At 42.4% G+C, this 24,544-nt stretch overlaps 1 protein-coding gene across 5 annotated transcripts in view; it reads right to left on the bottom strand.

The window, feature by feature from the left end:
* The window catches only part of LOC100472897 (zinc finger protein 234), a 46,216-nt gene that overhangs the window by 15,991 nt on the left and 5,681 nt on the right, over positions 1-24,544 (bottom strand). For 2 of the 5 annotated variants that reach the window (XM_019810389.2, XM_019810390.2), the window contains 3 exons: positions 21,850-21,976; positions 21,227-21,319; positions 459-512 (listed from right to left, as the gene is read on the bottom strand). In XM_019810389.2, the coding sequence (XP_019665948.1) occupies positions 459-512; positions 21,227-21,319; positions 21,850-21,976 (274 nt within the window). Of the gene's footprint in view, positions 1-458; positions 513-1,577; positions 1,693-2,251; positions 2,525-10,898; positions 13,487-21,226; positions 21,320-21,849; positions 21,977-24,544 lie in introns of those variants that run through there. The other 3 variants (XM_034639242.1, XM_011237745.3, XM_011237744.3) reach the window with 3 other exon arrangements.

Here is a 24,544-nt window from a genome sequence, read left to right on the forward strand (position 1 = left end):
AACAAAATAGTTCACAATGTTTGAAAAAATTCAGAAAAGTCGAAGCCCATTAGCCTTGCTTTTCGGGGCCTCCAGAATCAAGTGCCAACTACCTGGGGTCTGATTCCTTACTAGTTCCTATGGTTTAAGGAGAACATATCCAAGAGATTAGGAACTGGAGTTTGGACTCAGACTGCCTTCATCCCAAACCCAGCTCAAGCTCTTACTTGGTGGGGACAATGGGCAAATAATTTATGCTCCGTGGGTCTCAATCTCATTTTATAGAATAGAAAAAGAGAGCAAAATTTCTTCACGGAGCTATGGTGTGGCACAATGTATTTATTTGTATAAAACCGCTATCGATGCGGTCAACAATTAAGGATTAATTATCATTAATGCCCATACCCGATTACACATCCTATACAACATCCGATTGACATGAACATTGTTGTAAAAGAAAAATGCCAAATCCCACTCACATGGAACCTTGCTGTCAGCAGCCAAGGAGTCACTCCTTCCACCTCTGTGCAGCCCTTTATGAGAAGTCAGGCGGGGGAAAGAAAAGATGTTATGAAATGCCATGATCATGTCACCATCCTCAATAAAAGTTAAAACCTTCCCTCCCCTCCACGCAATCCAGAAGCAACCCTTGTCACCAACTAGACCCCAAGACCTGACGTTTACCGCCCACCTGCTTGTACTCATTAACCTTTGTCTTACATTTTTCCTTAAGCTCTTCTTTCTAGCTTACCTCTTTTTTTCTTTTAAGATTTTATTTATTTATTTGACAGAGAGACAGCCACCGAGAGAGAGAACACAGGCAGGGGGAGTGGGAGAGGAAGAAGCAGGCTCCCAGCAGAGGAGCTTGATGTGGGGCTCAATCCCAGGACTCTGGGATCATGCCCTGAGCCAAAGGCAGACGCTTAACGGCTGCTTACCTCTTAACTCAGGCAAGTGAAACCCAAAACCACGCCTTGGGTGATGACAACTGCCAAGACCTGCCATAGGCCCAGACCACCCAGACCTTTTGAGCCTGACTCATGCTTGCACAGAAGGACCATGTGTGACTTCTGGAATGATCTATTTCCTTTACCTCATTATAATACCAAAATCTCTGCCCAAGGCCGGGGGGTGGGGGGAGTTCAACCTAATTTACATAACATACTGTGTATGTATAGGCATGTTTCCTTAAGGCACATCCTCCACCTTATGCCCGCCTCTACATAGGATGACAAAACTTCCCTATCTAAATATCCCTCCTAATCCTAAATAAAAGGAACCCATTCACCCTCTTTTGTGGGAGTCACAGCTTTGGAACCCATTCCCTGTGATCTCTTTATTTGCTGCAAATAAGCTTTCTTTTTCAAACCACCCTGAACCATTCAACCTGGTACAGTTTCTGACTCACCAAGGAGGGAACTCACGTTGGTTCTGTTACACCCTCACCTTCCTAAAAGACAGATTATAAAGGGCCTGGGATTATCCAGCATCATGCAGGAATCAGAGAAGGGTAAAGGTTCTGCAGTGGGATATCCGACCCTAACCCAGGGACCTGACTGCTCCTCCGGAAATTAATACAAAGAAAGGTCACCACTCACCAGGTGTCAGAAAGAGTTTTGAGATTTTTATTTCTATCACTATAGCTGGCAGGCAGGGGTGCGGGGCGCACCTGGCTCTGGGATTCCCAAACAGATCAGACCCACCATCTTGCCCCTGACAAAATCCACAGAGAAACGAGAGGTGGCGAAATAAGAAAGGAATTTATTTCAGTGAGGCCAACACCAAAAAGACTGCAGTCAAACAGCTCAAAGACTGTCTTCGAAGTACTGAAAATACTTCCAGGTTTATACAAGGAAAATGTGGGGTAATGGCAGGTGGGCAGTGAAGGTCAAATGATCACTGTCTCAATCACGGGTGGGGCCTCCCTGGCTCAGAACAGTCCTTATTGTAGTTTTGGTTCCAACCAGGGGATGCTTTGCCCTCGGGGGCCTTCCACCTGAGCCAAGACACAAGCTGGAAAGAACCCAACTAGAAAGTTTGAGGTCAAAATGGAGGCAGTTTTCACCACTTCTTTCAATTCCCCAACACCAGGAAGCAGAAGCACCCGTGGGTGTCGGGAGGCCGACACTGGCGAGCTGAGACACGCAGAAACTCTCAAACCAGGAGATAGGTGACCCCACCCCTCCCCACCCCTCCCCACCCGAGGACTCGCAAACCACCCTGAACGCAGAGACTCCCCAGAGATGGACACCAATGCCCTACCCCTCCATACCTGCGTACTCGGCCCGGGCTTTTTTTCCCCTAAATCGCCCGGTCGCCGCGGGTTCCAAGCACAGATCCAGGAAGTTTGGAAGCGCCAGGAGAGGCGGAACTGACGCACCTCCCAAAGAAAATTCAGGAGCAACCTCACACACTCCCAACGGAAGTGCCAGCGAGACCATGGAGCTCCTGGACTACACTTCCCAGAACGCACAAGACGCGCCTTCCTGAGCGGAAGTGCACGCCACCACACAGATGGTCTGGCCTGCATGTCCCAGAATGCATTAGACCTGCCTTCCGGAGCGGAAGTGCACGCCGCCACACAGAGCGTCTGGACTACACCTCCCAGAATGCTGAAGGCAAAACATTCTTAGTCTCACGCTCCAAAACAAGTGTTGTGGCTAATTGGGAGCTCCTTATCTGTACTTCCAGAAATGCCAGAATGGAAAGAATCACATAGTCCCGACTTCTTGGTGGTCATACGAGTTTCTATATTAAGAGTCTGCGTTACCTCTGCCTGAGTCCTCAACGAAATTATTCCATGATTACAACTTCCCAATTCGAAACGCCTCCCTTTCTCCAAAGGGAACCGGTGAGGAGATACGATCTTCAGGAAATTAACGGGAAATGATGGCTTAGGTGACACTAGATGATTGAAAGGAGGATGGTGGTTAGTATAATCGTGGGGTAGAATTATCTGGGAGAGGCGGTGAGGAGCGAGGAAGTTACGCCCCCCCCCCGCCCGACCCTGATGTGCCACAAGTTTAGTAGGAAAAACAACTGAAGAGGGCCAAAGTGGAAGCTTGTCCTTGTGGAAAATCGCTCTTCCCTCACTTAAACTTTTCATTAAAATTATTATCCCTATTGCGGAGGTGAAAACGTTAAGTTTCAGTGAAGTTACAAAATTGTCCACCATCTCAAAGCAAGCAGAACGACTGCAGAGCTTGACATTGGAGTTACTATGATTCCCAAAGCCTATGATTTATTTTTTTAAAAAAGATTTTATTTATTTATTCGACAGAGATAGAGACAGCCAGAGAGAGAGGGAACAGAAGCAGGGGGAGTGGGAGAGGAAGAAGCAGGCTCATAGCTGAAGAGTCTGATGTGGGGCTCCATCCCATAACACCGGGATCATGCCCTGAGCCGGAGGCAGACGCTTAACCGCTGTGCCACCCAGGCGCCCCCCCAAAGCCTATGATTTAATGGCAAAGCACTGAGGAGGATTCTGTAGGTGAGGGAGCATGTTCTAGCATTAAGAGTTTTTTCCTTTTATATTTTCTGGTTAAAATAGCTTTATTATAATTAGCAATTTAAAAACACCTATGTTACTGAAAACTAAAAATAGTATGAAATAAATAAGAAAAAATGCACCGAGAATCCTTCCCCCTGAAGATAAAAAAATGTTTGTCTCAAATGTTTGTCTCCACGTAAACTTACATAAACCTATCAACATACATATTTGATTTTTAGAAATTAAGTCTCATGTTCTCTATCCATTTTTTCTAAACTCAGGATAAGCTAAACATTTTCTAGAATCAGTCATTGAAAATCTACCTCCTTCCAAATGATGGCTGCATGATATTGCATTGAGTGGATTGAGAATGAAGAACAAAACATCCCCTGACATCTGGTAAAACAGTATTATATACTGGACACTGATTTAGAGCATGTACAGCACCTGGGAGGACAGTGTGCAGCGCCACAAGTTACTGCCACCTAATTGGCCATATCACTGTGGCTTCGAATGGCATTTCACCATACCCCGGAGCCAATTACTTCAGGATGATAGGGAAAGTGCAAAGGGGCTGAGCAGCTTACATGGCAGCCAAGACCTATTGCAGGACCTTCTCTTTTGCTGGGCCCAGTCAAAGAGTTTTCGGGTCATTCATAAAAGGCAAAGTGGCACATCTCAATTAGGAGTATATTACCTCTAAAATCCAAAGAGGCCCGCTAGATATTGTGACTCATTTTTTTGGGAAGGTGCAACATATTCTTCACCTAGAAGGACAGCTCAACACACCCACACCACTGAATGCCTGGAAATTTTACTTGAGGCGCAAGGTCCCTGAATATTTCTGGGATTTATTCCCACCCTCTGACACGCAAGCTAACACATCTAAGATAATTCCTACTTTGTGCTCACCAGATCCAATCAGCACAATATCGTCAATGTGCCAATTGAGTAAAGCAAGGATTCAGTCACTGCAAAAAAAAAAAAAGTCTGATTATTTCCTCTCAGCACATAGTCACACTGGTACAATAGCCATAGGCCTCCTTGGGGGACTCTGGAGAAAAGATTAACAGCCCACACTTTTGCAGTACAGAAGGTTCCATCATCAAGAGGACCTGGCCTCTCCTTCACCCAAAGGATTCTGGTTGTAAACTAGCCATGGCTTTGATTTAGGACCTCTGACTCTCTGTTTTGATGATTCAAGTTATACTTATGTTTACTTGACCTAAAACTCTGCCACCTATGTAGATAAAATAATAATTTAGTAAACTTTCCATCTTTTTATTCACTAGGGACACCAAGATCAACAAGGAAATGTAGAGTTATTCTTAGAAAATACATTGTAAGCCCTAAGGGGTGACTGTGGCAGCAGCCGAAAAGTCAGCAGCATTCCTGTTCTCGGGCTGTTGAACGCAATGGCCTGGTAGGAGCAGGATCCCATGATCCCCAGGGGCAGGGCGTAAGTTAGGAGCAAGGAAAGATTGTAACCCTTGGTCTCCCCTTCCTGCGCCTGGCGATTGCCAAACCAAACACCCTGTTCCTCCCTTATCCCATGACTGACTCCCTGCGTGCCTATGCGTAGGGGAGAACGCAAGCCTGCTTTATGGTTTCAAGATATTTGCCATCCCTTTGTACTTCTTTCCCATGCTTCCAGGCATCTGCCCTTGCTTTTCTGATAAAAAACAAAACAAACAAAACATGAAAGCTATGTGCAGGAATCGCTGCTGCTGCTCTCCCTTGCAGAGGCAGCCCTGCACGGCTGCTCAAATTGGTGTGTGAGAACTTTATTTCAATGTGCAACTACGGGAAAGGTCAAAGAGCCAGTGCATAATGACTTGAAATTTTCAAGTCATTAATACTTGAGCTGGAATTTGAAGCCATGTGCTCTTCCCCCCCCACTTTCTCCAACACAGTTAGGAGCAAACCCCTTTTACTCCTTAGTTTGACCAGTATGTTCTAAAGTCTTCAATAGTTATTTCCTTAGGAGTGTCAAATGTATATTTCATATGTTTGCCATGTCACACCATGGCAAGTGCCCTATTTTCCATGGGAAATAGAGTTATTAGTGCCTTTAAATCTAATAAGATTAAAGAACCAATTCTAGAAAGCACAATTCAGAAAATTTATTCAAAATATTTTGTTCCTCTAGGGGCGTCTGGGTGGCTCAGTCGGTTAAGTCAGCCTTCAGCTCAGGTCGTGATCCCAGGGTCCTGGGAACGAGTCCCATGTCGGGCTCTCTGCTCAGCAGGAAACCTGCTTTTCCCTCTCCCTCTGCCTGCTGCTCTGTCTGCTTGTGCTGTCAAATAAATGAAATAAAATCTTTAAAAAAAATTCTGTTCCTCTAGAACCACTCTTGGAAGAAAAATCCTTTTTCATAAAGATTCAACCAAAGAAAAAGAAGTATTAGGAAATAATATAAGAGATTTATTCCAAGAAACTGGCTTACTAGATTGTGGGGCTGGCTTGGCAAAGTCAAAATCCCTAGGACAGGATATCAAGAAGGCCAAAATGGACCTCTCGGCCACAAACTAAAGATGCTACCAACAGGCAGAATAATGGTCTCTTACAGGGAAGTTTCAGCTCTGCTCTTAAGGACTTTCAACTTGTTAAATCAGGCCAACCCAAATTATCTAGGATACTACACCCTACTCAAAGTCAGTTGATTCTGGACTTTAATCACATCTACAAAGTACCTTCCTAAAACCTAGGTCTGTGACAGATAGAATAACTGGGGACTGTAGTCAAGGTGAGTTGCCACATAAAATTGACCACCACACAAATCTTTGTCAGCAGGAAACTGGTTAAGGAAAAAATGATAGTTGGTACACCAGAATACTGTATAGGCACTAGAAATGAGGTTGTAAGTCAATTTGTTGAAGTGACCTTCTAGAATTGTTTCAGTTTAGTGAAAAACTGTAATTAGAAAATAGTATGCATTAGGCTCTTAGTTCATAAAACTCTATACAAGTCTTGTGTGCAGAGATACACTGAAGCAGGCTCATCAAAATATTAATAGTGGTGAGTTCCTACTACCTCCCACTTTCTTGACTTTCCTGTATTGATGTGCTTCTTTTCAATGTCCAGGCATTATTCTTGTCAGTAAAAAAAAGATACGAAAGTATTTATACTTTAAACAAATCTCTTGAGAATCAAATGTTTTTAGTAAGACATGGCATATGTAACAAAATGTCAAATTCCAGATGAATAAGGCAGAGGTTCTGAGACTGATAACTTTAGAATCAGTCACAGTGTGTCAAATAAACAGGAGATATTGTGGTACTGGACTCCGATCCTTAAGTGGATATCCTACCAATATGGTTAGATGTCAATAACTTGGGAAGCCTCTCCTTCTCAAACACAGGGAAAGGATGATGACCTCGAACAACCCCATCAAATGCAGGTAAGTTCAAAGCTAAGATAAGGAGCTCCAAAGGGACCACGTAAGAAAAGTGCAGTCCGTGGTGACAAATGGGAGCTGAACCTGGATGATCTCACAAAAGCTCTGGAACTCGATCCAGATCTAAGAATTTACTACTGAGTGTGGTTGAGAATCTAGGCCTCCCACTTTGGGAGACATGAACATGAACACAAGCCAGCCAGTCTCAGGTGTTGTCACTACCTGTGACCACCTTGAGGACCCCCGCCCTGCAGGTCAGGTGTAAGCCCTACCTGTAGTCTTTTCAGTTTTAGGAGTTGAGTAAGTTTGGCTTAATCTGGTGAGAATTGTTACAAATAATTACCTTGGCAATGACTTATCCAGTATTTGATGACAGTTTAAAAGGAGAAAAAAAATTATAGGCCCTAGATTTCTGTACATCATGTATGCAGGAAAGTTAATATAGCAGTTCTGAGACTGTGATCCTTAGAAAGGTCTGCTTGCAAGCCTGGACTTGGGTGGTGTCAGGGAACATGGATTTGAGAAGACTTTACTCCATTGCATTACTGGTAAGAGCTGTTCACTGTGCCTACACTGTACAATGTGGTTTATTCTGAACACCCGCTCTTCCTATTGAAGACTTGGATTTTGCTACATGCTAAGTAGATGGTGCCTACATGACCAGCCCTTACTAAGAACCCTGGGTACTGGTCTCTAATGAAGTCCTATTGTAGGCATTTCACACGTGTGGCCACAATTCAATGCTGGAGTTGAGCGCGTCCTGATACTGTGGGAAGAGGGCTCTTAGAAGAACACACCTGGTTTCCTTTTACTCATATGTGGAATATAAGGAATAGCACAGAGGATCATAGGGGAAGGGAGGGAAAACTGAATGGGAAGAAATCAGAGAGGGAGAAAAACCATGAGACTCTTGACTCTGGGAAACAAAGTGAGGGTTGTGGAAAGGGAGGTGGGTGGAGAGATGGGGTAACTGGCTGATGGGCATTAAGGAGGCCACATGATGTGATGAGCACTGGATGTTATACGCAACTAATGAGTCATTGAACACTACATCAAAAACCAATCATGTACTATATGTTGGCTAATTGAATTTAAACTTAAAAAAGGACAAAAAGGACATCTATGTACCTTTTCCCTTTACTGATTCTGCTCTGTATTCTTTCACTGAAATATAGTCCTGAATTCAACTATATTCGGAGTCCTCTGAGCAAATCAAAGAACTTAAGGTTGATGTTAGGGAACCCCCAAACCGATACACACATTGAGACAGCATGGATCTCAGTATCTGGCATCCTGTGAAGATATAGCCCAGAAGACTGATTATGAAAATGAATCTATTAGATGTACTTTGTAAGCCCTTCAGTCAATACACTTAAAATATCACCATGGTGTCCAAGAAGTGTGGAAAGGCATCCAAAGCTGCTCTTTCTCCTTAGAGGCTTGACTGCTATAATGCTATGATCCCCACCCATGCATTTTTTTCTTCAAAGCATTTCTTTTAACCTCCACTACGTAACCACTTTACTGCTTTCTCCAGTATTTGCTCCCTGGCTTACGCCTCAAGACGCATCTTGTACATCAACTACAAAGATGGCTGATCATACTCATTAGTTTATTGGTGTATTCAAAGCAAAATTTTTTTTTTGCTTTTGAATACTGATTGAATCCTATTCCTTTTTTTTTTTTTAAGATTTTATTTATTTATTCAACAGAGATAGAGACAGCCAGCGAGAGAGGGAACACAGCAGGGGGAGTAGGAGAGGAAGAAGCAGGCTCATAGCGGAGGAGCCTGACGTGGGGCTTGAACCCGCAATGCCGGGATCATGCCCTGAGCCAAAGGCAGATGCTTAACCGCTGTGCCACCCAGGCGCCCCGAGTCCTATTCCTTTTGATCTTATCTGTCATATGATAATGTAGAATAATCTTAATTAGAGGACTAAACCATTAAGGGACTCATATAATTTTTCAAATTCCATGGTACATAATTTACCAGTTTGATCAAACTGATGTTCATTGAGAAATAAAAACACAATAGAGGGGCGCCTGGGTGGCTTAGTCAGTTAAGTGTTCAATTCTGGGTTTCATCTCAGGTCATGATCTTAAGGTCGTGTGACCAAGCTCTGAATTTGGCTCTGTGCTCTAATGTGGGGTCTGTTGGAGATGATCCTTGCCAAAGAATATTACTGGAGTATCCACTTCTATATTATGTATGGATAGACACAGAACACACAGATATACACAAGAGAGTTATGAATTTAATTCTACTAGGAAGGCTATGGTCTTATTTCACAAAGCCCATAGTATGTTCTCCTGATATTACATGTCCTTGACATTACTTTAATGGCCCCATGTTATGATGGGACCACGTGAAATTTAAACAAATTCTTATTGGTGAACATTCATTATTTCCATTTTAAAAACTGTGACATTATTGATGTGCTTTTCATCTTTTCATTGTTTGAATCTCATAATCATATATTCCTACAGTAGGATTTCCAGATCACAGTTGCATGTTACACATTCTGCTACATACTGCTTTTCAAAAGATATGTATTGTCACCAAGAAAGAAAAACAATTGTCATTTCTGCACCAGTAATTAATATATTTGATGAAATCACCAACTCCCCAAATTTTCTATTATTTATTTCATAGGGATGAGGTAAGAATATGGGAAGCTGACAAGCCAAATGCCCTTCAAATCTGGCATAGCTTCTACCAGAGAAGTTTGATTTTTTTAAAAAATGCTACAATTAGAAGGCATACAGAAGATTACACAGAAATGCAGAAATTTAAAAATCAATGAACTCGACATTAAGAAAAATTTAATAACTGACACTTTTAATGTTACTTTGAACCCTTGCCTTAACATTGTCGAGAAAATTGAATTAAGCTACGGTTATTGCAAAGTTAGAATTGTTTCAGTCTGCAATGTGAGAAAAATCACAAAATAGAGTTGAATTTCTATAGTATAAACCAATGGACATGAGATCAAGACCCAAAAAATAACCCAACCACAGAATAGAGGCTGAGGGTATGCCAGGAGCCAACTGCAATAGGGTACTACCAAAATAATGCTGTGGAATGCACGACTGTGTATCTCAACATTCCGATTCCTATTTGTTTCTCTGAATTATTATCATTATTCTTTTTTGCTGGTTTCCTTTTCCAGATAGTTTTTAAATATTGCACATTTTCTTTAAGTTATTTTATCACTACTTTCTGCCATTTTAAGAACTGTGTGTCTTGGTGTGGACCTTCTTGGGCTGATTTTTGGAGTGCTCTCTGTGCCTCCTGGATCTGGCTGTTTCCTTCCCCACAAAAATGAAGTTTTCAGCTGTTTCTTCAAATAAACTTTTTGCCCCCTTTTCACTCTTCTTCTGGGATCCCTTTAATGCAAATGTTATTATGCTTGATGGAGTCAGAGTTCCCTAAGACTATCCTCAACTTGTATAATTTTTGTCCCTCTCATTTGCTCAGGGTGATTACTTTCCATTACTCTGTCTTCCAGGTCATTAATTCATTCCTCTGTGTCATCTTGCCTGTTTATTCCATCAAGTGTTTTAATTTATTGTGTTCTTCATCTCTGATTAGTTCTTTTTAATCTCTTTGGTAAGGGTCTCACTGATGTCCTCTGCTCATGTCCAGTGAGTATCTTTATAATCATTAAACTTTCTATCTGGCATATTACTAACATCTCTTTTGCTTAGGTCTCTTGCTGTGGTTTGGTCCTGTTCTTTCATTTGGCAGATACACCCACTCTCCTCATTTTGTCTCTACATCTGTGTATTATTAAAGTCAGCTATGTCTCTTGGCTCTTGAAGGTAATGGCCTCATGAAGGGGTCTGTAGTGCCCTGCAGTGCATTGTCTCCTGTTCCCTGGGAACTGTTACTTCAGGAACTATCTCCTAAGTGTGTTGCCTGTGCCTGCTGTTGTGTCCTGGCCTTTTTTCCCTTCAGTCCAGTCATCTGCGGGGGCTCTCTTTGCCTGTTGTGAGCACTGTTTGGTCCTCAGCTGGTGGGTCACATCCTAATGTGTGTTGGTCTGCATGTGAAACGAGACCTGCTGCCACTGCCACCTCTGGACGTGATATCCCATAAAACATGCAGGCCAGGAGATGAGGTGTTGGTGGAATTTGCTTTGATCTCCTGGGGCAGGGGGCTTGTAGTGCCAGGACTGAAGCAAGTGTGACTAGGAAAGGCGGATCCACTGGACCACAGGGGGGAAGGGCTCAGTATAAGCAAGTTAGGTAAGGAGTGTTGGTGCTGTGCTGGTTCCAGCTGGTGGCCATGTGTTTATGCTGGGGGGCTGTGGAGGGAACTGGTGCCTATCAGCTCCTTTGTTCCTGGAGGGGTGTCCCTGTGATCCCTGCCTCTCCAGGCCATGCTCTGAGATGAGTAAGTCATTCTCTCTCCTGTCTGCTCCTCGTGTTTTTCAATCTGCTGATTCCTGGCTGTATCTCCACTGGTTGGTTGTCATGCTCTCCCAGAGCCCAGCCCACATAAATTGAAAATCCAGGCTTTAATTTCCACTGATTGTTAAGAACTCATGAAGTTTGACACCTCTCACTTTCAAAGCCAAATGTTACGGGGATTTGTCTTCCCCGTGTGGTCCCCCCCATGATAGGTTTTTTTTTGTTTTTTTTTGTTTTTTTGCCTTCTGAACACCACTGGCTCTGTCCCCATCACAGATGGCCAAAGCCTGTTTTACTCTCAAACTGCATCTTTGCCCTTCCTACCTTCTTTGACAGTGCCTCTTCTCTACCTTTAGTTGATGAGTTTGTTATACCAGTCTTCAGGTCCATTTCTGGGTTACTTACACTGATTTGAGTGTTGTCTAGCTGTATCCATGAGAGGAGGCAAGCTTAGAGTCCTCCTACTCTGCCATCTTCCCTAATTCTCTCTCTTCCCTTTGATTCATTTGACAAACAAGTACTAAGTGCACATACAGATGCTACTCAACGTTGATTGTATAAATCCAGCAGCAAATAAACTCCCTGCCCTTGTGAAGCTTATATTCCAGGGGACATCAACTTTAATATCCACCATTAGAGTCTGATAAGTGCCTAAAGAAAGAGTATTTCAACAGCCTGTTTCTTGAGTGATAACTACAACTGCTAAGGTTCTAACTAAAGCCCTCACTGCATCATCTGTGTGATCTTGGGATCACCGGGATGTATTCAGCTATGGCTGAAACATTAACTTTACTGAAACGAATGTTTTCCCTCCTATGAGACTGGATGAAATTTATCACCAGCATGGACTCTGTGATGAATTTTAACATATGAACTTGAACTGAACTGCTTACCACATATCTTACATGTATAAGGTTTCTCCCCTGTGTGAACTCTCTGATGAGATTTTAGATGTCCAGATTGACTGAAGACCTTCCCACACACATCACATTTGTATGGTTTCTCTCCAGTGTGGACTCTCTGATGAACTTTAAGATTTGAGGTCCTAGTAAAGTGCTTACCACATGCCCTACAAGTGTATGGATTCTCTCCCATATGGACACTCCGGTGCACATCAAGATCCAAGCTTGTCTTATAGCCCTTCCCACACTCCTCACATTTGTAAGGTTTTTCTCTGGTGTGGACGTTCTGATGAGCTTGCAGGCATGATTTCTGACCAAATCCCTTCCCACACTCTTCACATTTGAATGGTTTTTCTCCGCTGTGGACTCGCTGATGTGTCAAAAGAGGTGAGACCCATCGGAAGCTCTTCCCACATTCCTTACAATGATAGGGTTTCTCCTCTGTGTGGAACCTCCGGTGGTAATACAGATGTGTCCTAGAAAAGAAGCTCTTTCCACATTCCTCACATTTGTGTGGTTTCTGTCCCATGTGGACTTTCTGATGGATACGAAGACGTGAACGCCAAGTATAAGACTTCCCACACTCCTCACATTTGTATGGTTTTTCTCCTGTGTGGACTACGCAATGACTATTAAGTGCCGATCGACGACGAAAGCTCTTACCACAGATATCACACTTGAACGGCTTCTCCCCAGTGTGGACTCTCTGATGGTCCTGAAGATGGCAAGCATTAATGAAGGCCTTCCCACATCCCTTACACTTATAAAGTTTCTCTCCTGAGTGTAACCTGCGATGATTACTAAGTTCTGATCTACGACTGAAGCCTTTCCCACATTCTTCACATCTGAATGGCTTCCCTATAGTGTGGACTTTCTGATGAGTTTGCAGAAGTGAGCTCTGACTGAATTCCTTACCACACTCATCACACCTATACCGTTTCTCTCCCAGGTGAACTCTCTGATGAATACGAAGTGCTGAGCTATAAAAGAAGCATTTCCCACACTCATGACATGTATGGGACTTCTCCCCTGAGTTTAACTGTTGAAGATCACAGTTGGAGGTATCACTGAAGAATTTTTTACACCCATTTCCCTGGTAAGTTTTCTGGGCTCTGTGAGTTTTAGATAGTCCTGCCCCAACCTGGCCAGGTAAATCACGTTGTTTGTAGAATTGAGAACTCTTTATCATGGAGTCTTGACACGAGGTTAAGTCATTAGCAATGTGTTGCCAGATTTGCCAGCAGGAAAGTTCTTCATGTGGTTCTGCTTTAGGGATAGTCTCCCTCTCATGTTGGACTTTGTATCCTAAAATGACAGAGAATGCAGATGTGGACAAATGAAGGCCTTCTTCAGTGTCTTCAAGATTTAACAATTAGGAAAGAGCATGGGACTTTAATCAATCCAGGGACTATTCCCTACATCTTCTAGTGTGTATCATGGTCTCTGGTTTAAATGCCTACACAAACCAAGAAAGTCTAGTAGGCTCCTATCCGCTCAGCATCAATGAAACAAATTTAGAATCACTCCCAGCCTCATACGTGATATACAAGTTAGAAATCAAAGACTTAATAACAAAAATGAAAACAATACAGGCTAATTTTGCTGTTTCTACTGAATTTCATAAATCAGTGTAAATTCTTATTAAAAAAAAAAAAAAAAAAGCTCCACACCCAGCAAAGAGCCCAACACAGGGCTCATAACCCTGAGATCAAGACCTGAGCTGAGATCAAGTCAGACATGACTGAGCTACACAACTGCCCCCAGTAAAATCTTAAATAGTAAATAACACAGCAAATATTATATACACAATGAGGCCTCTGTCCTCAGGATCTGGGAGATAGTTCTAAGCCCCTGGAATGTCATGCCTCAAAGGAGTGCCGTGGGGTCTTCAGTCACATTAGACAGTTTAACAACATGATTTAGGGATGAGGTCGACCACACCAGAAAGACCAAGAATACGGTTTTAGGTGGGGCTTTCAGTCACCTGCTGGTGTGGACCAAGAGATTGAAAGTAACCATATGAAACCATTGTCTACACTGGTCCTATGACAGAGCTCTAATAATTTCTCTGGACACAGGATCAGGTGAGTTTCCCTAATTGGTAATATTCTGTAACTGTACACCTTCATTTTGGAAAGTAACACAATAACACATCCCTGACTCAACGGAGAGAAAACAATGGTAACTCTGCATCTGGTACTTCCCTAAACTCCCTCTCATGTACTTTTTCCTCTTGTTTGATGGTAAGGCATATCCTTCCATGTAATAAACACTAAATGTAAGTGTGACAGCATTCAGTGAATTCTACCAGTTCTTATAGAAAATGATTCAATCTGGGGGCGCCTGGGTGACGCAGTCATTAAGCATCTGCCTTCGGCTCAGGGCGTGATCCTGGCATTCTGGGATCGAGCCCCACATCAGGCTCCTCTGCTGAGCCTGCTTCTCTCTCTCCCACTCCCCCTGCTTGTGTTCCCTCTCTCGCTGGCTGTCTCTCTCTCTGTCAAATAAATACATAAAATCTTTAAAAAAAAAAGGAAAGGAAAGGAAAAGGAAGGAAGGAAGGAGGAAAGAAGAAAGGAAGGGAAAGGGAAAGGAAAGGAAAGAGAAAGGGAAAGGGAAAGGGAAAAGGAAGGAAAGAAAGAGATTCAATCTGAAGGCAATTCTGGGAACCTCCCAAACCTGTAGCTGGTGTTAAGTGCAGAGGTCTGTGTAAACTGTCCCTCTAAACTTTGTAGCTGGTTAAACAATTTGGAATCCTTATCAAGCACCCAGAACTGATTATAGCTCTATATTCTAAGTATTCCTGCAAATTCTACACAATGTGTGCAGTTCATCTTATTTTCCTGTGTTAATACACATAGTAACCGAATTGAGATACCTGAAATTAAAAAGGGAGAGGAAATTGTAGTTTTGGTGTGAAGTCAGAATACCCACAAGAAGGGTGGTGTTCCTGATAAAAGAATCAAAGGCGGCAAGAACCACCAGGGGTGAAAAGACTACAGGAAGGTTTATGCACTGGTTTCTTCTGAGGCTTCTGGACTGTCTCATTCAAAACAGAAAATCTTTGAATGCAGATAAACTGGGCTTTCACATCAGTTTTTCTGATTGAAAACTACAGCCTTTTAGTCAGCTGTAAAATAAATTTAAAATCATGCAATAAGCATTTAGGAAAAAGGGACAGAAACTATCAGAGCATAATTACTCATAGGAGTGAGGTGATTGCACGAACTGTCTTATAAAGTCATAGGTATAAATCTACATGCACATGAAATATTTCTTTTGGATACACTGAAAGACACATTTCCTAGTAGGATCTGTGTTCTAAAAAATCTGAAAACTTAGTTCAGGAACTCAGCAAGTCTTTCATTAAACAAATTGTTCAAATGGAAAGGTAAGTCCTAAGGGTGAAAACTTAGAAAATTATTAATAGGTGAGTGTGTACCTCTTGGTAGATACTAGTTTATGGTTATATTTAATAAACTGTCCCTTTAAAACAGTTTTCTTTGGGGCACCTGGGTGGCTCAGTCAGTTAAACATCTGCCTTCAGCTCAGGTCATGATCCCGGGGTCCTGGGCTGGAGCCCCACATCAGGCTCCCTATTCAGCAGGGAGTTTGTTTCTCCTTCTCCTCTGTCCCTCTGCTGCTCATGTGCTCTCTCTCTCAAATAAATAAATACAAATCTTTTAAAAAATAATAATAATAGGAGACTTGAACACCTCACTTACATCAACGGACAGATCATCTAAACAGAAAATCAACAAGGAAACAATGGCTTCGAATGATTCATTGGAACAGATGGATTTAACAGACATATTAAGAGCATTCCATCCCACGACAGCAGAATACACATTCTTTTCAAGTGCACATGGGACATTCTCCGGAACAAATCACGTATTAGGCCACAAAACAAGTATGAACAAATTCAAGATCAAAGTCATACCATGCATCTTTTCCAACCACAGTGCTATGAAACTAGAAGTCAATCACAAGAAAAGATCTGGAAAGACCACAAATGCATGCAAGTTAAATAACATGTTAGTAAACAAGGAATGGGTCAACCAAGAAATAAAAAAGTACATGGAAATAAATGAAAACGTAACAGTCCCAAACCTTTGGGATGTAGAAAAAACAGTTCATTTTTTTTTTTAAAGATTTTATTTATTTATTTGACAGAGATAGAGACAGCCAGTGAGAGAGGGAACACAAGCAGGGGGAGTGGGAGAGGAAGAAGCAGGCTCATAGCAGAGGAACCTGATGTGGGGCTCGATCCCATAACGCTGGGATCACGCCCTGAGCCGAAGGCAGACGCTTAACCGCTGTGCCACCCAGGCGCCCCAAAACAGTTCATTTTTTAAAAAGATTTTATGTATTTATTTATTTACTTGAGAGAGAGCAAGCACAAGCTGGGGAGAGGAGCAGAGGGTGAGGGACAAGCAGACTCGCAACTTACCAGGAAGCTCCATGTGGGACTCAATCCCAGGACCCTGGGATCACCACCTGAGCCAAAGGCAGATGCTTAACTGACTGAGCCACCCATGCGCCCAGAAAAGCAGTTCTAAGAGGGAAGTTTATATCATTACAGGCTGACCTCAAGAAGCAAGAAAAATCTCAAACAACCTAACTTTACACCTAAAGGAGCTAGAAAAGGAACAAACAAAACCTAAAATCAGCAGGAGGAAGGAAGCAATAAAGATCAGAGCAGAAATAAATGATACAGAAACAATAATGAAATTAGGAACCGATTCTTTGAAAAAAATCAATAAAATTGATAAACCTCTAGCCAGACTCATCAAGAGAAAAAGAGAAAGGACTCAAACAAATATAATCACAAATGAGAGAAGAGAAATAACCAGCCACAGAAATACAAATAATTATAAAAGAATACTATGAAAAACTATATGCCAACAAATTGGATAACCTAGAAGAAATGGGTAAATCCCTAGAAACACATAACCTACCCAAACTGGAACAGAAAGAAACAGAACATTTGAACAGACCAATTATTGCAAAGAAATTGAATCAGTAATCTAAAAAGTCCCAACAAACACAAGTCCTCCACCAGATGGCTTCACGAGGAAATTATGCCAAGCCAAACTATCCCAAAAAATAGAAAAGAAAGGAAAACTTCCAAATTCATTCTATGAGGACAGTATTACCCAGACACCAAAACCAGAAAGACACCACAAAAAAAGAGAACAGGCCAGTATCTTTGAAGAACACAGACACAAAAATCCTCAACAAATTACTAGCAAACTGAATCCAACAATATATTAAATAGATCATTCACCACAATCAAGGGGGTTTATTCCTGGCTTGAAAGGGTGGTTCAACATTTGCAGATCAAACAACGTGATACATCACATCAATAAGAGAAAGGATAAGAACCATATGATCATTTGAATAGATGTGGAAAAAGCAGTTGACAAAGTACAACATCCACTCATGGTAAAACCCCTCGACAAACTAGGTTTAAAGGGAACATAAAAGGGCGCCTGGGTGGCACAGCGGTTAAGCGTCTGCCTTCGGCTCAGGGTGTGATCCCGGCGTTATGGGATCGAGCCCACATCAGGCTCTCCCACTCCCCCTGCTTGTGTTCCCTCTCTCTCTGGCTCTCTCTGTCGAATAAATAAATAAAATCTTTAAAAAAAAAAAGGGAACATAAAGGCCATATATGAAAAACCCACAGGTAACATCATCCTCAAAGGGAAAAAACTGGGAGCTTTTTCTCTACAGTCAGAAATAAGACAGGTATGTCCACTCCCAGAACTGTTATTTAACATAGTCCTGGAAGTCCCAGGCTCAGCAAATAACAAAAAGAAATAAAAGGCATCCAAACTGGTGAGGAAGAAGTTAAACTTTACTATTTGCAAATAAAAGGCATCCAAACTGGTAAGGAAGAAGTTAAACTTTTACTATTTGCAAATGACGCGATATATAGAAAACCCAAACACTCCACCAAAAAGCTGCTAGAACTAATAAATTAATTCAGTAAAGTCACAGGATACGAAAACAATGTACAGAAATCTGTTGCATTTCTACACACCAATAATGAAACACCAGAACTAGAAATTAAGGAATCAATCCCATTTACATTGCACCAAAAATAATGAGATACCTAGGAATAAAGCTAACCAAAGAGGTGAAAGACCTGTACCCTGAAAAATATGAAACACTGATAAAAGAAACTGAAGAGGACACAAAGAAATGGAACGACATTCCATGCTCACAGACTGGAAGAACAAATATTGTTAAAATGTCTATACTGCCCAAAGCAATCTACACATTTACTGCAATCCCAATCAAAATACCTGTCAGAATGGCTAAAATAAAAAACACAAGAAGCAAGTGTTGGTGAGGATGTGGAGAAAAAGAAACCCTCGTGCACTGTTGGTGGGAATGCAAGCTGGTGCAGTCACTGTGGAAAACAGTATGGAGGCTCCTGAAATAGTTAAAAATAGAGCTACCCTACAATCCAGCAATTGCACTATTGGGTATGTACCCAAAGAATACTTAAACACTAATGCAAAGGGATACATGCAGCCCAAGTTTACAGCAGCATTGCTTCAACAGCCAAATTATGGAAGCAGACCGAGTGTCCGCTGATTGATGAACAGATAAAGAAGATGTGGTGTGTGTGTGTGTATTCACACACACACAAATGGAATATTATTCTGCCATCAAAAAGAATGAAATCTTGCCATTTGCAATGACATGAATGGATCCAGAGAGTATAATGTTAAGTAAAGTAAGTCAGAGAAAGACAAATACCATACGATTTTGCTCATACAGGGAATTTAAGAAAGAAGACAAATGAGCAGAGGAAAAAAAAAAAAGAGACAAACCAAGAAACTATAGACAACTTATGGTGACCAGAGGGGAGGTTGGACACTGTGTGTTATATTAACTGGAATTAAAATTTAAAAAAAAAAGTTTTTCTTCCCAGAAATGACTATGCCCCCTCTACAAAAGGAAAGCACATTCCCTGGTGTGGTCACAACCACAATGCTTGGAGGTTTCCTTGGGATCTGGATCAAGTGCTCACACAGAAACACACAATCAGGGGCGCCTGGGTGGCTCAGCCATCAAGCGTCTGCCTTCAGCTCGGGTCGTGATCTCAGGGTCCTGAAATGAAGTCCCTGCTCGGCGGGAAGCCTGCTTCTCCCTCTCCCACTCCCCTTGCTTGTGTTGCCTCTCTCACTGTCTCTGTCAAATAAATAAATAAAATCTTTAAAAAAAAAAAAACACACAATCACACTCCAAGTCATCTCAACACGTAGAAATTGGATAGGCAGCCATCTGAAGACAAGTAATATTCCTCAATATCTTCAATGCACTCTGGTTTATGGTCACTTATTAGCTGTCACCGTGAGTCACGGAGTGACTGGTGAAAAGGAAGCTTATGCCCTGGCTTCTTACAAGGCTTCTGGGCTATTTGAGAACAGAGTGGAAAAACTCTGGATATAGATAAACTGGTCTTTTGCATCTGTTTTTTAAGTTGCAAACTAAAGACCTTTAGTGAGCTGTGAAATAAATATAAAAGCCTGTACTAAGCACTCAGAAAAATAAACTATCCTGCATCACCAACAGCAAGAAATACAGTTAAATTCTCCTATCCATTACTTCATTTGCAAAGTCAATAAACATTTACAGATATCTGCCACATCCTTCCACTGTCTAGGCACCGAGGACACATCAATAACCAAAACAATGAAAATTCTCCTCCCGCAGACTCCGCCCACTGGGGAGAGAGAAGTGAGGGGTAAACAAAAACGTCTGAGACACACAGAAGGCGAGAGGGGTGAAGACAGCATTGTATTTTACACAGAATGGTCAGAAGGCCTGGGTCGTGGTATTAGAACAGAGAACCTGAAAGAGGAAGAAGAGAAGAACCAGCAGGATTTTCGGTGAGGGCACAATGAAGAAGGGACCCCAAGGGAGAAGCTTCTTGTAACAGACTTAATAATGGTTCCTGAAAGATGTCCATGTCCAATCTCCAGAGCCTGTGAACATGTTATATTAATTGGGTTGCAAATCGAATGCAAGGTGCTAATCAGCTGATCAGAAAAACAGGAAGCTCATTCTGGATTATCTGGGAGGGAGCAATGTCATCAGACGGGTCCTAAAAGGCAGCAGACAGAAAGGAATGCAGCCTTGTAGACACCTTGATATTATCCCAGTGGGATGTGTCAGGGTTCATACCTGAAGGACAAAAACACAGCAGAAGTTTATTGTTTAGTCTGCTATATTCATAGTAATTTGATAAGGCAGCAAGAGGCGATGTACAGTATGCTTGGCAGGTCTGAGTAACAGCAGAGAGCACAACGTGGGTGGAAAAATGGAGCGAGAGAGGCACCTGGATGGCTCCCTCAGTAGAGCATATGACTATCTCGAGATCAGAAGTTCAAGCCCCACGTTGGGTGTAGAGATTACTTAAAAATGAAAAAAAAAAACAAAAAACCCAAAACCTTGGGGGGAAAATGGAACGAGAGAGAGAGGACAGAAGATGTATTCAAAGGAAAGGGATTGGGGATGCAGAGCAGACCATGGGGGGTGAACTCCAGGAGCCACTTTAAGTAGTTTTAACTTTAAGGCAGGAAAAAAAAAAGAAGCCATGATGGATTTTTTTTAAAGATTTTATTTATTTATTTGAGAGAGAGGGAGCACAAGTGGTGGGGGGTTGGGGTGTTAAGGGGAGAGGGACCAACAGACTCCCTGCAGAGCAGGGAGCCCGATGTGGGACTCAACATCACGACCTGAGCCGAAGTCAGACGCTTAACCGACTGAGCCACCCAGGCACCCAGCCACAGTGGATTTTGACCAGAGGAATGGCGATCTCAATTATATTGCCTAAGGATCACTTTGGCTGCTCAGTGGAAAACAGATATAGGATGAGAAGGGTGGGAGCAGGACAACCCATACAAAGGCTGTTGTAATAATCCAGGAAAGACGTTTGGCAATTTAAAACAAGGTGATGGAAATAAGCACAGAGGAATGTCAAACAGACGGGAGAGTTCCCTCCAAGACTCATGGTTACTTGGTTCTTACCTGAACTGCCTTTTCTTTGGGTTGCTAACTTCACCATCCAAAACTTTTCTTCCCTTACCAAGTGGACCACATCTCGTTTGAATGGGTGATGCCCTGGGAGCGCACAGAACATATGCTTAAAGTCAACACGTTCTAGGTAAAATTCACCAGAACATGAGGTTCCTACTACATATTCTTCAAGCAATCAGAAGCAATGTTTTTCAATTTTTTTTTCATGGCCCATTTGAAGAAATATAATTTGCCAAGTCTCCTACACATACATAGAGTGAGTTAGGAAGTACTTACTCGTCTTTGATTTTTTTTGCAAGAGTGAGAAAAGCATTGCTATTATCTAATTGGTTTATTTCATTAAAAGTTGATAACAGGACTCATTTACTGGTTTTATAATTCATTATAGGGTCAGAAATACATAAGGTAGAGCTCCATTTACATTTCTTCAACAAAACAATGATTTGCCTGTTGATAAAAAACAAATAATGCTCTCTCCGAGTCCCACGTATATTAGGAAAGTCAGATCCCCAAACTCAGAGAACCAGTTCAAGGGCCCCAAAGCCTCAAAAACCCAACAATATGAAGCCGCTCCTGGAGAATAACATTCAGTTACAGAAAGCTCATGTCCTCACCCACAGAGACCAGGTTCCCGAAGTTCTCCAGCATCACATCTCGGTACAGCTTCCTCTGGGTGAGGTCCAGCAGCCCCAGCTCCTCCTCTGTGAAGACCACCGCCACGTCCTTGAACGTCACTGTCTCCTACAACACCAAGCACGTCGTCTCAATCTCACAACCAACCTTCACTGAGAGCAACAGAGCCAAGAGATGTAACTTCTTTTTTTTTTTTTTTAAGATTTTATTTATTTATTTGACAGAGAGAGACACAGCCAGCGAGAGAGGGAACACAAGCAGGGGGAGTGGGAGAGGAAGAAGCAGGCTTCCCAGTGGAGCAGGGAACCCGTTGCAGGGCTCGATCCCAGGACCCTGGGATCACGCCCTGGGGCGAAGGCAAACGCTTACCAACTGAGCCACCCAGGCGCCCCAAGAGATGTATCTTCTTATCACTTTTACTCAACAGAATGGCTAACATTCCTGACCCTTGGTTTCCTGTGTGAACCTGAGTGGGTTTCTTACATTTTACATATGTAAGTGGAAAATAAGATGAGGAACCCCCTTAAACAGCAGCTCTAAGGAGTTAATGCAGAGACAAAACTAAGTGCCTGGCAAACCCAGCAAGACTGGATGTTTTAAAATAAGGTTATACCTCAGTTTATAACTGGAGGCAACCAAGATGTCCCTTAGGTGGTAAATGGATAAACTGTACATCCAGACCAGGGTAGAATTTAAGGATTAAAAAAAAAAAAGAGCTATCAAGCCATGAAAAGACATGGAGTTACCTTAAATTCATATGACTAGGTTAAAGAAGTCCATCGGAAAGGCTACCTACTGTATGAATCCAACCACACGATATTCTGGAAAAGGTAAAACTACGGAGACTATAAAAAGATCAGTAATTGGCAGGAGTTAGGGGAAGGGAGGGATAAATAGGTAGAACACAGAGGGTTTTTAGGGCACTGAAAGTGCTATGTAGGATACTATAATATGGTGGGGCCACATCATTACAAATTTGTCCAAACCAAAGGAAAGAACAATATCAAGGGTGAATCCTAAAGTAATCTATGGACTCTGGGTGATAACGACGTGCTGTTACCGGTTCATCCACTGTAACAAGTGTACGACTCTGGTGGCGGATGTTGACAATGGGAGAGTCTGTGGGTGTGTGGGGGCAGGGTGGGAAATCTCAGTACTTTCTGCTGGATTTTACTGGGAATGTTAAACTGCCCCCCAAACTGAAGTCTATATACACATATGCACAAAACTGAGGTTATACGTTACTTGGAAAAAACTAATACAAGATGGAATAAAAGCAGACCAGTAAGTGACAGGCAGGGTATGACTCAGACATAAGAAAGACAGAACCTAGCTCTTCCCGCGTGAAAACCTCCAACGAGATTTGCATAAGGCAGCAGTTAGAGAGAGCCTACTGCGCTGTGCCGTGCTGGAATATTCTATCTACAAAACTCCAACGTGGCACGTATCAAATGTACTTTTTCATTACTATGCTCCTAGTACACTGAGGAGAAAAAATAGGCAGCTTATTTGGAGAAGAGATTTTTTGCAGAAAAAGACTGCAGGCAGGAAAATGATCACTGCAGTCCTGCTTCACACAAACTCCTAAGCCACCTTAATGTGTAGGAGCAGTAGGTAGTTAAAAATTAAAAATTTAGGGGCGCCTGGGTGGCTCAGTCGTTAAGCGTCTGCCTTCGGCTCAGGGCGTGATCCCGGCATTCTGGGATCGAGCCCCACATCAGGCTCCTCTGCTGGAGGCCTGCTTCTTCCTCTCCTACTCCCCCTGCCTGTGTTCCCTCCTCGCTGGCTGTCTCTATCTCTGTCAAATAAATAAATTAATAATCTTTAAAAAATTAAAAATTTAATTTAATTTTTAAAAATTTAATTAATTTAATAGGGATATGGGGGCGCCTAGGTGGCTCGGTCATTAAGTATCTGCCTTCAGCTCAGGGCGTGATCCCAGGACCCTGGGATCGAGCCCCGCATCAGGCTCCTCTGCTGGGAGCCTGCTTCTTCCTCTCCCACTCCCCTTGCTTGTGTTCCCTCTCTCGCTGGCTGTCTCTCTGTCAAATAGATAAATAAAATCTTTTAAAAAAAATTTAATAGGGATATGATGTAACCATAAATAATGAACGTTCTATAATGTTAAACGAAGCACAAGTCAGTAATAGATAAAGACCGTGAGTATTAATAAATTTATGAATGTACATGAGAAAGAGTATGAGAAAATAAAAAGTTAATGTGTCAGCAATGAAGGAAGCAGGAGAACTGGTCATTCCTATTCAATGGTCTACATTTATTTTTGAAATAAAATGAATAATGACAAAACAAATGCTAAAAACAAACACAGAGCAAATAGGCCACTTAGCCTCGTATTCTCCTTGAGTCACCCCAAGAAAAGAAAAAAACATGTAACTTTTTTGGGGGGCGGTGGAGAGCACATGAGAGAGTGTGAGCTGGAGGCAAGGGCAGAGAGGGAGAGAGAGAATTCCAAGGAGGCTCCATGCTGAGCACAGAGCCAAAGTGGGCTCGATCTTAGGACCCCTCAGCCAAAATCAAGAATCAGACGCTTAGGGGCGCCTGGGTGGCACAGCGGTTAAGCGTCTGCCTTCGGCTCAGGGCGTGATCCCGGCGTTGTGGGATCGAGCCCCACATCAGGCTCCTCTGCTGTGAGCCTGCTTCTTCCTCTCCCACTCC

This window comes from Ailuropoda melanoleuca, chromosome 12, assembly GCF_002007445.2.
Source record: "Ailuropoda melanoleuca isolate Jingjing chromosome 12, ASM200744v2, whole genome shotgun sequence".
NCBI classification, from domain to species: Eukaryota; Metazoa; Chordata; class Mammalia; order Carnivora; family Ursidae; genus Ailuropoda; species Ailuropoda melanoleuca.